At 51.6% G+C, this 14,816-nt stretch overlaps 2 protein-coding genes across 8 annotated transcripts in view; one reads left to right on the plus strand and one right to left on the minus strand.

Annotated features, from left to right (window-relative positions):
• Rhof (ras homolog family member F, filopodia associated) overlaps window positions 1-1,942 on the plus strand; it is a 24,355-nt gene extending 22,413 nt beyond the window's left edge. For all 3 annotated transcript variants that reach the window (XM_005344427.3, XM_026784245.1, XM_026784244.1), the window contains one exon: window positions 530-1,942. In XM_005344427.3, coding sequence (XP_005344484.2) covers window positions 530-694 — 165 coding nt within the window. In that variant the 3' untranslated portion in view covers window positions 695-1,942. The remainder of the gene's footprint in view (window positions 1-529) is intronic.
• An 861-nt stretch (window positions 1,943-2,803) lies between these two features.
• Window positions 2,804-14,816, minus strand: part of Tmem120b (transmembrane protein 120B) — a 36,245-nt gene continuing 24,232 nt past the window's right edge. The window contains exons 4-12 of one of the 5 annotated variants that reach the window (XM_005344428.2): window positions 13,989-14,048; window positions 12,834-12,929; window positions 10,101-10,190; window positions 6,018-6,083; window positions 5,555-5,616; window positions 4,911-5,003; window positions 4,441-4,505; window positions 3,901-3,969; window positions 2,804-3,500 (exon numbers count right to left, since the gene is read on the minus strand). In XM_005344428.2, the coding sequence (XP_005344485.2) occupies window positions 3,387-3,500; window positions 3,901-3,969; window positions 4,441-4,505; window positions 4,911-5,003; window positions 5,555-5,616; window positions 6,018-6,083; window positions 10,101-10,190; window positions 12,834-12,929; window positions 13,989-14,048 (715 nt within the window). In that variant the 3' untranslated portion in view covers window positions 2,804-3,386. Of the gene's footprint in view, window positions 4,011-4,440; window positions 4,506-4,910; window positions 5,004-5,554; window positions 5,617-6,017; window positions 6,084-10,100; window positions 10,191-12,833; window positions 12,930-13,988; window positions 14,049-14,816 lie in introns of all 5 variants that reach the window. The other 4 variants (XM_026784240.1, XM_026784231.1, XM_026784243.1 and 1 more) reach the window with 4 other exon arrangements.

Consider the following 14,816-nt stretch of genomic DNA (forward strand, 5'->3'; position numbering starts at 1 on the left):
AAAAAAAAAAAACCAAACAAAAATAGGCTAGGGCTGGGTGGCTGTGGCACACGCCTTTAATCCCAGCACTCGGGAGGCAGAGGCAGGCGGATCTCTTGTGAGTTCGAGGCCAGCCTGGTCTACAGAGCAAGTTCCAGGTCAGCCAGAGCTACGCAGTGAGACCCTGTCTCGAATAAATAGAGAGGAACAGGCGCTAATAATAGTAAAGCCAAGGTTTTTATTATGTCACTTAACGAGCAAACTCAGTTGTTGAGTTTGGAACAGACCTGAGATGTGATTAGCCCCAGTTCTCGGAATATCAGAATTCAGTTCCCCTCCACCGAAAGCTTGGGAGAGGACAGGTGGGGGCCAGCAAGGGCTTTCTTCCACCCAGCCATGCAAACACCAAACTGGCCAGCACTCAGACTTTGGCCACCAAAGTGAGTTCTCCACTCTGGAGAACCAAAGCTAGCTCAAACTCCTAAGACTCTGAGGGGTGTTAGGAGGCATAAGGCCCTCATCTGATTAATACCGCCCCCCTCCCCCCCAGGGCTTGAGTGCCTGCGAACAGATGAGAGCTGCGCTCTACCTGGAATGTTCCGCTAAGTTTCGGGAGAATGTGGAAGATGTCTTCAGGGAAGCTGCCAAGGTGGCCCTCAGTGCCCTGAAGAAAGCACAAAGGCAGAAAAAGCACAGGATCTGCCTGCTGCTGTGACCTTGGGGCGCACAGCCCTGAGCAGAGCTGTCCGGGTTAGGGACCCAGGCCTCGGCTCCTACTGGGATTTTATCCTGTCAGAGCACTGGGGCTAGACTCTTGGAACATTCTGGAACTGTTCCCTTTGGGTTCATGCTATGGTTCGATGGTGAATGAAGATGCCAGACCCACCAGTGTCCCTCTCCCCTGGGGCTGACACTTGTTCCCAGGCCGCAGGAGGGCCCTCGGAACAGCTCTTCTCGCCCCAGCCATGCGTGTTTCCCTTTCCAAAGCCAATTCATGCTTGAAGCTCAGAAAGGCACAGAGAGTGTGGACGCGTGTGGATGTGCACTGCTGTTCCCAAGTGTCCCAAGGCCACCGTTCTTCCGGCCTCCCTGAGCTCCTGAGATAGCTCGGCTACATCCTCCAGCCTCTTCCTCCTTCCTGTCAGGAACCGAGGGCCACAGCCTATCAAGAGAACACAGGCATCAAGCCGGACATGGGCCGGCACCAGCTGTTCCTGCTGTACCACACTGAAGACTTTTGTCTTAGCCTGAGACACATGTTCAGGGGAAGAAGAAACAATCTCTTAAAAGGTCAAAATATACTCGGGCCTCCCACCGATCCCTACCCGATTTCACCTCCAAACCCGCAACTGACTTCCACTGGGGACTCCTGATGGACAGTGCCTGCGCCCCATCAGGGACCTCAGGCGAATGGACTCTCCCCTTAGACCATCCCCATCTGTAAGCGGCCAGGACTGGGTCATCACCCCACCCGATTCAGTGTCTGCTTCTACCAGGATGCGGGGCTCAGGAATGGCCTGTCCCTGCCTCCTTCCAGAACTGACCTGCAGACCACCAATGTCCACAACAGCAAGACTCCTGAGCTCTGAAATTCCTTCCAGAAGGTCTAGACTCTGCATTTCAGAACTTTTCAAGCCAAGTTTCCTAGGTGGTTTTAGTGCCCCTAAGAGGAAGTCAGCATCTCCCAAGAAGAAACCATGGCCCAGGCTGGCTCATCTGTCCTAGGACCTCTTGACTCAGCCCCCAAAGTCAGGTTGCCAAGGAAAGGGACTTCTGGCCCCCTTCCCCGCAAGTGCCCCAAGGCCCTGCTGTCCCCTGCAGAGCTAACCAAGGACCTCTTGGTCTCTCAGAATCCAAGGCCTTGTAGATAAATTATGATGTAGGGCAGAGGTCAACAAACCACAGCCTGTGGGCCACACGTGGCCACTGCCTGTTTTGTAAATAAAGTTTTATTGAACTGCCACAGTTGTGCAATGGCAGGTTACCACAGGGCTAGCCAGCAAAGCCTGAACTACTTATAGTCTGGCTTTAATGGGAAAAGTCTGCTGATTCCTAACCTGGGGCGATCCTGGGTACCTGCAGAGGGCAGGCCAGGTGATCCAAGGACAGGAGACCAAGGACAGAAGTAGGGCAGGGATGAAGGGAGGGGCGGGTTGTGGCAAACATGAGCAGGTGCCTGATCTTGCCCCTTGGGAATGTTGCCAGGTCTTTCCATTTTTGTAAGGTAAACAGAAATCTGGATTCTTATGTGGGGGAGGCGAGATATCATTTTTATCACATAACTAAAGAAATTTAAACTCCTGTGGAGACCAAATGAAGCATGTCTGAGGACACCAGCTGTGGAGTTGGATCTGAGCGTGCAGCTGAGGTCCATGGGTTGGAACATGGACCTCCATGGGTCAGAAGGGACAGAACATTCAGCTGAACCTTTTTGCACCTCCACTCTTGCTGCTGCCTGGATCTCACAGGGTCGCACAGGCCTTCTCACACATATAAGACTCTCAGAGATGGAGGGAGGCAGGGAATGAGTGATTTCCAAATGGCTTAAGTTCTGGTCACACTGGGTCTAGGGCCCATGTCAAGGTCGCACAGCAAGTCTGTGAAGGAAGGCTGAAGGGCAGCAGTGAGAAACCCCCAAGAGTCCACTGGACCACAAACAACCCAGCAGCTTGGCGCCCTCTGGTGGAGACCATCCTTAAAACCCTGCCACCTCAGGTTCCAAGGGGAAGAGATCTCTAGATCCTCAGTAGGCTGTGCCACTTTCCCCCAGTGGCCAGCAGGCAGGTGTTTCAGGAAACACAAAGCAAGAGACAAGACAGTCAGGTTCTTTGAGAACTTAAATACTCCCTCACCACAGAGGGGGAGAGGCTGGGGGGAGGGGTGTTTACAACAGAGGTAGTGGCCCAGGGGATGGGGTGGCCCAGAGAAGGGCGCTCCACAGGTGCTGAAGGTATCATTCCACCAGGTGCCTGGGACACAGTAAATAGCAGGTCAGCTAAAGCCAACCCCAGTGAGGCACATCTAAACCCCAATAAGGGGTTCAAATGACAGGAGTAGGAAGAAAGGGGGTTCCCTGAGGCTTTCTGCCCCTCCCTGGAAGACGGACGCAGATATGGCCACTGCCATCACGCAGAGCTGCAGAGGCCTCGGATTCCAGGGATGCAGGGAAGACCCAGCATTAAATACATTATAAATAGGGAGCCGGGGCAAGTTAATACTGTGCGCAAAGGTGCCCTTCACATTCCTCATGTCTGGCCAGAGACCAGGGCCTTGGCCCTGCTCCCAGTGATACTGCTGGCCCCTGAGATGCTGCTGCCCTTGGCTACCAGTGACCGGCAGCCAGGGTGCTGACCGGAATCCCCAGCAGTCTTAAGTCCCAAGACTCCCAGGCACAAGGGTCCAGAGGTTCATGGCTGCTTTGTCTTGTTCCTGTTCTTCTGGAATTTGGCGTGCACAACTTTGAGTGTGGTCAGGAAATTGCCAAGGAAGAGGATGAGGAAGGTGAGTGCCAGCACAAATACCTGGTCCATCCAGACGTGCAGCACCCAGCAATGCCCGGGGCAGGGGAGGAAGGAGAAGCTCGAGTCAATTCCCCTGCAGAAGAACCTGCCTAACCTCAGCCCCCAATCTTAGCAAAGCCATAGGAGCCACCAGCAAAGCATGGAAGTAGGTGAATAAGTGCAGGTAAAAGTGGGGTAACCCTCCTTCATTCAACAACACTGAGCCCCCCCGCCCCGACCTCTCGAATTCCTTCCTACTATTTCCTCTCATGCCCCAGCAGCAGAAAACCCCGGGCAGCACGAACCCAGAGCCAAGAAACAAGGGAACAAAAGAGTCCTCCTCAAGGCAGCCCAGCCCTCTTGAAGCTCCCACCTCCTCGCTACCAACAGACAGACAGACAGACACTTGTAGGCGTGGTACCTGCCATTCTTTGCATTCCTCGTGGCTGGAGAGTTCAAACAGGGTGACTGCATTGTAGAGCTGCCAGAACTGGAGACAGGAAGACAGGCAGCACTCACCTGTCAGCTTCCCTGCAGACCCATGTGGAAAGCCAGGGAGATGGACCAGGCCCCCCAGCATCCGAGACCAACTACCCAAAACATTGGCACCCCCATTCTATGGAACCACAAGTGTCTCAGAGACAGCAAGTCTGAAGGGCCAGCTTTTTCTATCTTTAGTGTCCCTAGATTCTGCAGAAATGGGGGCAGGGGTGGGGACTACCTGAGATTTTCCACTTCTTCAGAGAGACTGGCCCTATCCTGCACTATGGCCCCGGGAGGCTTTGATGCTCAAGCATTAAAACTATCACAACAGGGAGCCAGGTGGGGGTGACATTTGTATGGGGGGGTTATCTCCTCCCAGATACCCGGGGACAGATACCTTGTGAGGGAGGGGAGCCCCAAGGATCTTCTGTTCCCGGGGTCATCCCTGATAGGGGTACCCACATATAGAGGGACTCACATGGCCACAGAAAAGGAAAGGCAGGAGGAAGGTGAGGCCCCGCCACATCCAAGACTGGAACCCTTCTGTGGGGGAGAGTTAAGAGGTTTAGTGTGTGACTGCTTAAAAAACAGCACGGTCTCTTTGTTGCCCAGGCTGACCTCAAACCTGTGGGCTCAAGTGGTTCTCTGAAGTCAGCCTCCCAAGTAGCTGGGACTTCACATATGTCCCACCACACCCGACCTAACATTGTGTATATTATAAAGTTCAGACAAAAATATAGGCATTTCCATGGAGAGGCCTAGCACTCTGCTGCGGCCACACCTGGAGCTGAAACAGAGGTCCCCAGTGAATTATGAACAGCAGTAGTGTAAAGAAAGAACTGCGGCCCAGTGTTGAGGCCTGGAAGTCTTAGGCCCTCCCGATTCTGTGCCTCTCCTGCAGGGAGGTGGACCAGTCTTCCCAGCTCTATCTGCTGCCCAGTTACTCACCCACCGTGAGGTCCAGGTGGTTCCTCTCCCCCAGGGCTCGCAGTCTGTAGAGACAGCCTCTCTGGTAATAGTACTGCAGGAACTGAACACAGCCTGTAGGGGGAGCACAGAGCCCAGGCTCAAGGAGACTATACCCAAGGCCTCTCTCCCCAAATCCAATGCCCTCAACAAAGGCAGGCTGACTGGAAGGGCAGAAAAAGCACCCTGGTGACCTGCTTTCTTTATATTAATAAGTCACCACAGGTATACTTCTATGTCTCTACCTCATTTCAGCAGTGTTTCCCTGAGCGAGGAACCACCTCCCCTTCCTCTTGGTCATAATGTTGCCTGTTGCTCCCAGCATAATCTCGCATAGCTTGCATTCCAAAAAGCATTTACTGAGGGCCTACTGCTAGCCTAGGAAAATTCCAGTCGTTCTTAATCTGGTTGGTGCTTTGATGGGTCATTACACATCTGAGCTGTCCGTGCTGTAAGTGATAAAAACGTGTTCAGACAAGTATGAAAGACTGCCTTGGGGCAGGAGATAGATGACCTAGACTTCTGGCCAGAACCCTCTCCACCCTCCACACAGGTGAGGATGGATCTTCTGGGGACCATCAGTAAAATCCCAGGTCCCTCCTCCTCAACTGGGCTTGAGTACTCACTCTGAAAAATGGAGAACGCTAAAAACTGATTTCGAAACTTCTGATAAATTAGTCCATTAGGCCTTGAAAAAACACAAAAGTGGGACACACTGTGAAGCCAGACATTCTCTTAGACCCCTTTTTTCTCATTCCAACAGAAAGGGAAGAAAACTTTTCAAAGGTAAAACAAACTCCCAGATTCCTGTCCTTTGTCCTTGGGCTGATCAGGCCACACCCATCACCCTTTCCAGAATTAAGGGACTTCCTGGTCACTCTGATTCCTCGGCCGCTCCCTGTCACCTCTGCCCCAGCCAACGGGAACTGTGAGATAGTCCCTGGCAGCGGGGCCTCTAACCCAGTTTTCAGTTCATACTTGCTTTCTACCCGACCCACAAGTCAATTTTGAGAACCCTTCCCCATGTACCAGCTGCAGTTCTGGCTCCATGGGAAGGGGGGTCAAAGGGCCCAGTGAGGGATGACTCACCAAGTCAGCATCACTCCAGACAGGAACGTGGAGACGTAATGGTGAGACACCCACCAGCCTTTGATTCTTGATGAGAACAAGAGAAAGAAAGGGGTTCAGATGAGAGAAATGCAGATACCTGCTTCCTCACCTCCGAGCCTGCAGCTGGAATAAGAAATGGGCCCCAACCACGCCTTATCTCTTCCTGCAAAGGTATGGGCCCAAACTACTTTCAGATTAGCCCAGGGACCTGTTCTGTGACCTACAGAACACATCCAGTTCCCCAGCACAGCACAGAGATACTCCAAGCCTAAGGCTACCCAGGCTCCATGCTGGACTGAACTATGTTCTCACGTTCCTATGCTGGGGCTCAGTCCCCTGGTGCCTTCCAGCAAGACTGCATCTGCAGAGGTAAGTGAGCTTAAGAGGACACAAGGGGGAAGCCTTCATCGACCATCTTTGCCCTAGTGTCTCTGTAAGAGAAGGATCAGGAAGATCAGAACACAGAGGGAAGGCCATACAGAGCACAAGATGGGAAGGGAGCCATCTGCAAGCCAGGAGAGGCGGGAAACCCGCACTGATGACACCTGGATCACAGACCTGCAGCCCCCAAAGCCACAGAAAAGCAATGTCTGCTGGTTAAGATGCCCAGTGTGTCGTATCTCGTGGGAGCCCCATAAACAGACACAGGTCCTTCACTTCCACCCAAAGGCCTCTAAAACAGTTCCACAACCCCCACTAGTGACAGGATTCTGGTTTTCATTTTCTCAGGAGGCAGAGGCAGGAGGCAGATCACCTGAGAGTTTAAGACCAGCCTGGTCTATATAAGACCCTGTTCCATAAGGGTCTGCCGTTGGGAAAGGGGATGCTAAGGCTTTCTTTGCAGTGGGAAAGTCTGTTGACTGCAGCTGACATGGCTCTACGCTATCACCTTGACTGACAGCAGGTAACAACATGAATGAAATGATGTTTCAGGGGCTGTGGCTATTGAGAGAAGTAGCCTGAAACCAGGCCTGGTGACACAAGCCTGTAATCCCAACACACAGAAGGATCTTGAGCACAAGGCCAGCCTGGATCACATACTGAAAAAGAAAGAAGAGCTGGAGAGATGGCTCAGTGGTTAAGAAGAGCACCCACTGCTCTTCTAAAGGACCTGAGCTCGGTTCCCAGTACCCACGTTAGGTGTCTCACAGCCACCAGGGGATCCGACGGCTTTGGCCACTGTCTTAGTTGAGGTTTCTATTTGCTGCAACAAAACATCATGACAATACACTTCCACATTGCTGTTCATCACTGAGGGAAGTCAGGACAGGAACTCAAACAGGACAGGAGCCTGGAGGCAGGAGCTGATGCAGAGGCCATGGAGGGTGCTGCTTACTGGCTTGCTCCCCATGCCTTGCTCAGCCTGATTTGTTATAGAACCCAGGACCACCAGCCCAGGGGTGGCACCACCCACAATGGGCTGGGCCCTCTCCCGCTGATCACCCACTGATCACTAATTGAGAAAATGCCTTACAACTGGACACATGGACAGCTCCTCAACTGAGGCTTCTTCCCCTCTGGTGGCTCTAGCTTGGGTCAAGCTGACACACAAAAGCAGCCAATCCAGCCTCCAGAGGCAGCCGCACGCATGTGCTCACACTGACATGCACACACACACTCCTACACATGATTTAAAATTACAAGAGGAAGAAAGAGGGGGAAAGTGGGTCTAATGCCATCCACATTGACGTGACAGAGGGGATCAGGACGAGACAGTTAGCTACTCTGTCCCCAGCACCCATTCAGCCCTAACGTAACCCTTTGGCCACTTGGCATCTAGAAGACCCTGGCTCCAGTTTCCTAACAGTAAAGGCAGCTAGCCAGGTCCTCAGACTTTCCGCTCAACAAGCAACCAAGAGGTCTGGCTGCCCCTCCCCAGAGCTCTGCAAGGCCATGCCACTGCCCTCGGAGCTTGGCCACCCCCAGGCTCCTTTGTCCTACTCTGCACAAAGCTCCCCTGAGAAACGCCCTCCCCTGGTGTGGGAGCAGTTCGGGCTTGATAGAGAGCCTGGGCAACAAGCCTGACTGAGCAGCAGCTTTTAATTTCACAGCTCGCTGTGCCCAGAGCCCAGCACTGACAGATGCCACCAATAAACACAGCTCGGCGACACTAGAAACTAGAAATCCACTTTCTTCCCCAGCTCCGTGCTCATGAGCAAACACTGTCGTCGTCGTCTGCATTCCCTAAGGCTCTGGGCCGGTTCTGTGCGCATGTGTTTATGTAACAGTTTTCATCGTAATAGAATTCAGATACTGAACAATTCAGTGGGTGTGAGTCTTTTCAGAGCTGTGCCACCAGCACTACGATCACCCTTATTCGACCTGGACCTGTCTGCTATGGATACGCAGCTTGCAGGGAGCTTGTAGGCTCCAGGAGCAGGTGCACTTGCATCTAGAATGTGGAGACAGAATGTACTAGTCTCTGGGCACTGTGTGGGAGAGAGCTCACTGCTTCTCCCTGCAGGACACATCAGCCTGCACATTTGCAGAGCAGAGGTGTGCCAGGCACTCACTGTTCAGTGCCAAGTAGCTTCTGGTTTTAGGCTTTGGATTTGCAGAATAGCTGGAGGCTGCATTGAAGACTCTCTCTCTCTCTCTCTCTCTGCCCGCTACCTTCTGGATACATTTGTTCTAAGTATAGCCCCTAAAAAAGCCAGCGGGAGCCAGGGACCATGGCTGGATACATCTAGATACATTTGTTCTAAGTGTAACCCCTAAAAAAGCCAGCTGGAGCTGGGGACCACGGCTGGCTCCTTGGAATAAGTCAACATGATTGCGGATTCTTCAGTCATTCTGGCCCATTAGAAAAGGCTCTTTTGCCATCTGCCAATCATCATCAGTCCTTCTGGTTCCCAGGCCTCTGCTTCCTTAATGGGCAGCACCTCACCCAGGCAGGGATTTGAATGGAGATGTCTGGGCACACAGAGCGGAACCAGCCCTCTGTGTTCTACAGCCCTCCAAGTCACAGTGATTGGCTCAGAAGTCAGCAAGTGACTCAAGCTTCACCAATCAGAAGTCTGTCTCAAGACCCCCCACTGGCTCTGTGTGAATGACAGGAAGGCTTCTTCCTATTCAGAGGTTGATGAGATAGGGAGCCAGCCTGGGCTGTGGGAAGTGAAGGGGGGGGGGCTATTAATCTTGCTATTAACCCTTCACGCCTCCTTAAACTTCCCAGGTAAAGAACAGTCAGTGCCCTTCAGATTTGGCCCATTAGGTGGGTTTCCAACACTTGCAAAATGCAAGGGAAAGCTGACTGATTTCAGAGCTAACTGACGTCTGTGGTGGAGTCAGACTCACCCAGGACTGTCCTTCTCAAAGTAAGACAGTCCCACCCTACCGCCCCAGGCCCACTCTCCCTGACTTCCTCCTGTTTCAATTCCGCTGTTTCTACAAAACACAGTGAGGAGCTTATGGTTCTGCCGTTCACCTGAGAGTCCATCAGCGGGCCTAGTCCATCTGAGCCCGTTTATTTCTATGTGTCCATGTGTCTTTGTGCGTTTGCCTTTTCTTCATTCCCTCAATGTCCCAGTCAGCTCTGTCCCTGGAGCTGTGATGGACGCAGCATCCAAGTTTGGCCAATCACAGCCTTGCATTCTCTGGTGACAGACTGGTCAGAGACAGGCACGGAGTCCAGCCAGTGCCTGCACACAGCCAATGGGACAAGGCTGGGAGACTCTCAGGAGAAAGGAAATGTGCCCTGTTTGCTAGGAGTGATGGTGTAAGGTTGTTGCAGCACCCTATATAGAGCCTGAGACCCGAGAGCACAGAATGGGGTGAGGTGAGAGATAGCGAGAAACAGCATCACTCACGGTGTCTGAGCCCCGAATGAAGCCTTACCTGGAGTCAGTCCCGAAACCTGTTTTTATGAGAGATGACAGATCTCTAATGACATGAAATCAGACGGACTAGGGTCTCTGTCACTTGACAGCAAGAGGCTGACCGTGAAGTAGGTGACATTACACCAACAGCATCAGGTACGGTCTCCCCCACCCTGGGTTGACATTTCTCTTTGGCTCCCTCTTCCCCCAACCGACCATCCCCTCGAGCTGGGCATCTAGGTACCTGGAGCCGTTGCTGATGAGAACGCTCTCCCGAATGGTCAAAGTGCAGTAATACCACACGAGCAGGAAGTTGAAGATTTCATCTGTCACCCTGGTTGGAAGAAACAGCCCCCGGGGAAGTGAACAGCATGAGCTCGCCCCTCGCCCTGACAAGACAAACAGGACCAGAACTGCCAAGATTTGGCACCAGTTCTTGGGTGTCTCCTCTTGCCCACACCCAGCCCCTGTGCCATCTCTATCTGGCCCCGCCTACACACGAAGAAGGTCTAACAGAGGCTTCCTCCCTCGCCATCCAGCTCACACAGCAACTGGACTGTAACAGGTTTAAGCTGGAAAATGTCAGTGCAGTGACTGATGATGACCACGCGACAGAGCCAGGAAGAGCTTGCTGGGAATTCGGAACCGGAACCGGCAGGGTCCTGTGACATCCTGACTTCTCACTTCCGGCCCCCAGAATGCTGATAGAAATAGGTTTTTGGGGGCTGGAGAGATGGCTCAGAGGTTAAGAGCACTGCCTGCTCTTCCAAAGGTCCTGAGTTCAATTCCCAGCAACCACATGGTGGCTCACAACCATCTGTAATGAGGTCTGGTGCCCTCTTCTGGCCTGCAGGCATACACACAGACAGAATGTTGTATACATAATAAATAAATATTAAAAAAAAGAAAAAAAAAGAAATAGGTTTTTGTTGTGTTCTCCAGTTGGTGAAATTTTTTTTAAAGATTTATTTATTTATTATGTATGCAACATTCTGCCTCCATGTATGCCCGTACACCAGAGGAGGGTACCAGATCTCATTACAGATGGTTGTGAGCCACCATGTGGTTGCTGGGAATTGAACTCAAGACCTCTGGAAGAGCAGCCAGTGCTCTTTACCACTGAGCCATCTCTCCAGCCCCTCCAGTTGGTGAAATTTTGAGAGATAGATTAGAGATGTGTGCATAAGAAGAAGGAGAAATGGGAACGTCCAGGTTCCAGGTGAGGTTTAGACAATGATGTCCTGAGAAGAACCCAGCAGCCCCAGCTAAGGGCCTGTGACTGCACACCAAGAACTCCTCTCTCTTCCAAAGGGGCAGATGAGCAGGCATTACTTGTATGCACAGCCTTTGCCCTCGGGGGCACGTGTCAGACACTGGCAGCAGGCAGGCATGAGCTAAGAGCCTGCAAGGGCCTTTGTTGAGAAACTCAAGTAGCCAGGCCAGCAGCTGGACTCTCAGCAAAGTACGTGCAGAAAGCAAACCTGGACACTTAGGCCAATGCATGAGTCATACTTGGCTACCCCTCCCCCTTTATGGCAGAAAACCCAGGCAGAGAGGAGTGGACCAGACCCTTTTGGCAGGAGGGCTCCATTCTTAGCTCAGTTCTGTCTGCCCTCCCTCTCTTTTCAGTCAGTGATGGGCAGACACTGAGTACTAGCACACACAGTGTGAGCTAGCTGAAGGGCTACCCTACGAAGTATGGCCTGCTGCCACTGTCTAACAAATGGAGGAATGAGACTCCACAGGGAATCTGCCTGTAGACAGAGCCATTCAGTCTCAAAGCCAGAATTGGAATCCAGGTAGCCTGGAATGGCTTTTTGTTCTTGCATGCATCAATCTTTTCTTTTTCTGTTTCTGAGACAGGGTCTCATGCACCTGACTCTGGCCTCCAACTCTCCTGTAGCCAGTGATGACCCTGAACTTCTGATCCTCCTGCCTTCACTCTCTGAGAGCTGGGATCACAGGGATGAACCACCGAACCTGGCTTATTCAATGCTGGAGACCGAACCAAGGTCTCTTTGCATACTAAGCAAGCACTCTCCCAACTAAGTTACATCTTCAGCCCTATTGATTTATTATGTAACTGAGATGTAATTCGCATACTGTAAAATTTTCTCTTTTAGGCCGGGCGATGGTGGCACATGCCTTTAATCCCAGCACTCAGGAGGCAGAGGCAGGCGGATCTCTGTGAGTTCGAGACCAGCCTGGTCTACAGAGCTAGTCCCAGGACAGGCTCCAAAGACACAGAGAAACCCTGTCTCGAAAAACCAAAAAAAAAAAAAAATTCTCTTTTAAGGTATGTAATCTGAAGGCTAGGGAGTGAACGCCTTTAATCCCCGCACTCAGGAGGCAGAGGGAGTGGATCTCTGTGAGTTCTAGGCCAGCCTGGTCTACAGAGTGAGGTCCAGGCCAACCAGGGCTACAAAGAGACCCTGTATCAAAAAAATAAATTATAAAAAATTTTTAAAGGAGATATAATTTGGCATCCTTTGTTCATTTTCTTACACTACTGCCTAATCTCTATTGGAAATGCTAGTACCCAGGAACTGTCTGTCATTCCCCACTCCTGTTTCCCCTGTCAAGTTCTGACCCCATTATGTGTCTCTGAGCCTGCCCCTCTGGACATTTCATATCAATGGACATATATAATATGTGGCCTTTTATACCTGACGCCTTTCACTTAGCATGATGTTGTCAAAGCTCACCCATGCTGCATCATGTCAGCATTGTACTCCATGTTAAGGCTGTCGCATTCCAGCGTACATATAAACCACACTGGACTCGGTGAGTTACTACATCAAGAGGCCCTGCCAGTAGCTGGTCCATGAAGCTTACTAGATGGATGTGGGCTGGAAGGGAATGCTACTTCCTGCCGGTCAGAACTGGTCCTCGCGCTGAGGAAACTGAAAGGCTGTCTCCTTGAGGACTTCCTGCTCACACCGGGGGTACTCCGCCACACTCCGCCACGCCCCATTACCTGTAGTGAAGGACAAAGCGGCAGGCCACAGCACCCACAAGCAGGATTATGGTCAGGTAGAGCTTGAACTTCTCATACTCGTCCTTGTATGCAAACCTGCCACGACAGACATCCCAGGAAAAGTCTCATATTGCTACCCTCCTGCTCTGACTCACCAGTCACCAGCCCTGCCTCCGCATCGACCTACAACAGAACCTGACCTTCAACTAGTGATGTCTAGTGAAGGAGAGAGGACCAGCTACAAAAGGGCCCTGTCCCTAGGCTTTGGGGCTGTGCTGGGGACAGGCAAGGGTCAAAGACTGAAGGCCAACACAAATAAAATTCAAAAGACGAGATCTCTACCCTCACCTAAAGATTGCAGCAGAAAAAAAGACCAATGCCACCTGGAAACTGCACCTCGACTGGTTGGGCAGGACTCTATTCTCCAGACAGATGCCGTGATAAGGTGTAGGAAAGAGGAGACCGCTGTCATGGAAATTGGGGGTGGGGGTCCTAGCAAACCAACATACTGACTCTTGGAAAGGAAGGAGAGGCCCCCCCAAGTGCTCCCCCATGTTGAGGAATATTATTTTCAGGTGTGTGACTTCTGTTTATGCTGCATTTGTTTAACTCCACCAAGCTGTGTTACTGTGCTTGTCTAAAACACCCGATGGTCCTAATAAAGAAATGAACAGCCAATAGCAAGGCAGGAGCAAGGACAGGCAGGGCTGGCAGGCAGAGAGGATCGGAGGAGAAATCTGAAAGGAGAACGAGGAGCAAAAGAACAAGGAGAGGAGGACGTCAGGGGTCAATCACCCAGCCAGCCTTGGAGAAAGAAGTAACAAACGTATACAGAAATGGAGAAAGATAAAAGCCCAGAGGCAAAAAGGTAGTTGGGTTAATTTAAGAAAAGTTGGCAAGAAACAAGCCAAACTAAGGCCGGGCATTCATAACTAAGAATAAGCCTCTGTGTGTGATTTATTTGGGAGCTGGGTGGTGGGTCCCTCAAAAAAACCAAAAGAATAAAACATCACACACCACTGAGGTGGGCAGGGTCAGAAAGCCAGATGGTCAGAGCCTCAACTGCTAACGAGTTTGATCCATGCAAAGACTGTCCCCGAGTAAAAGGAAGAAGGGTGACTTCCTCGTCGTCGGTCTGTATCCAGGCATACTCACTTGGCCTGGTTGCTAAGGAGAGTCACGTTGACGTTGCCAAGGACCAGATTCAGGTAGAGCCTGGAAGGAAAGACCTGTGAGGGTGCAACCAGTCCTTTTCAAGCTTGGTGAACGCACACCGAGTCTCACAGTAGAAAACACGGTGCTAAGCTAACAGTCCAGTGGGCCCCACCACGGCTGGGAATAATGGTAAACCAGAGAGCATGGCAGCTGCATACGGGACAGTGTGGCCATCTGCCTCCCCACTGAAGCTAACTTATAGGCCTTATCTCCCACCCTCCTTGGCAGCCAGGTAAGAGCAGATGACTAACTTACAAAGAGTCAAAGACATTTATCCAACATCTAGGTCAATTTTAAAAAAATTCTAAGCCAGCTGGGAGGTAGTGGTGCACGCCTTTAATTCCAGCACTTGGGCAGCAGAGACAGGCAGCTCTCTGGGTTTGATTTGAGGCCAGCCTGGTCTACAGAGCTAGTTGCAGGACAGCTAGGAACTAGCTTGGAAGGAAAAAAAAAAAGTACATGCTGCTAAGCCTGATGACCTGAGTTCAATCCCTGGAACTCCTGCAAGGTGTCCTCTGATCTCCATAAACATGCCAAGGACACGTGTGTGCCCACAAACATGCACACACATAAATAAACGTAGGAACATAAGCATTCATTTTCCACTGGGTATACACGCTAGAAGGGTATATTGGGGCCACTGTGTATGCTATTTGTTTAACTGTTAGAAGACGCCAGGTGATGGTGGCGCACGCCTTTAATCCCAGCACTCGGGAGGCAGAGGCAGGCGGATCTCTGTGAGTTCGAGACCAGCCTGGTCTACAGAGC

The sequence above is a fragment of the Microtus ochrogaster genome, chromosome 2 (assembly GCF_000317375.1).
Source record: "Microtus ochrogaster isolate Prairie Vole_2 chromosome 2, MicOch1.0, whole genome shotgun sequence".
Taxonomy (NCBI): domain Eukaryota; kingdom Metazoa; phylum Chordata; class Mammalia; order Rodentia; family Cricetidae; genus Microtus; species Microtus ochrogaster.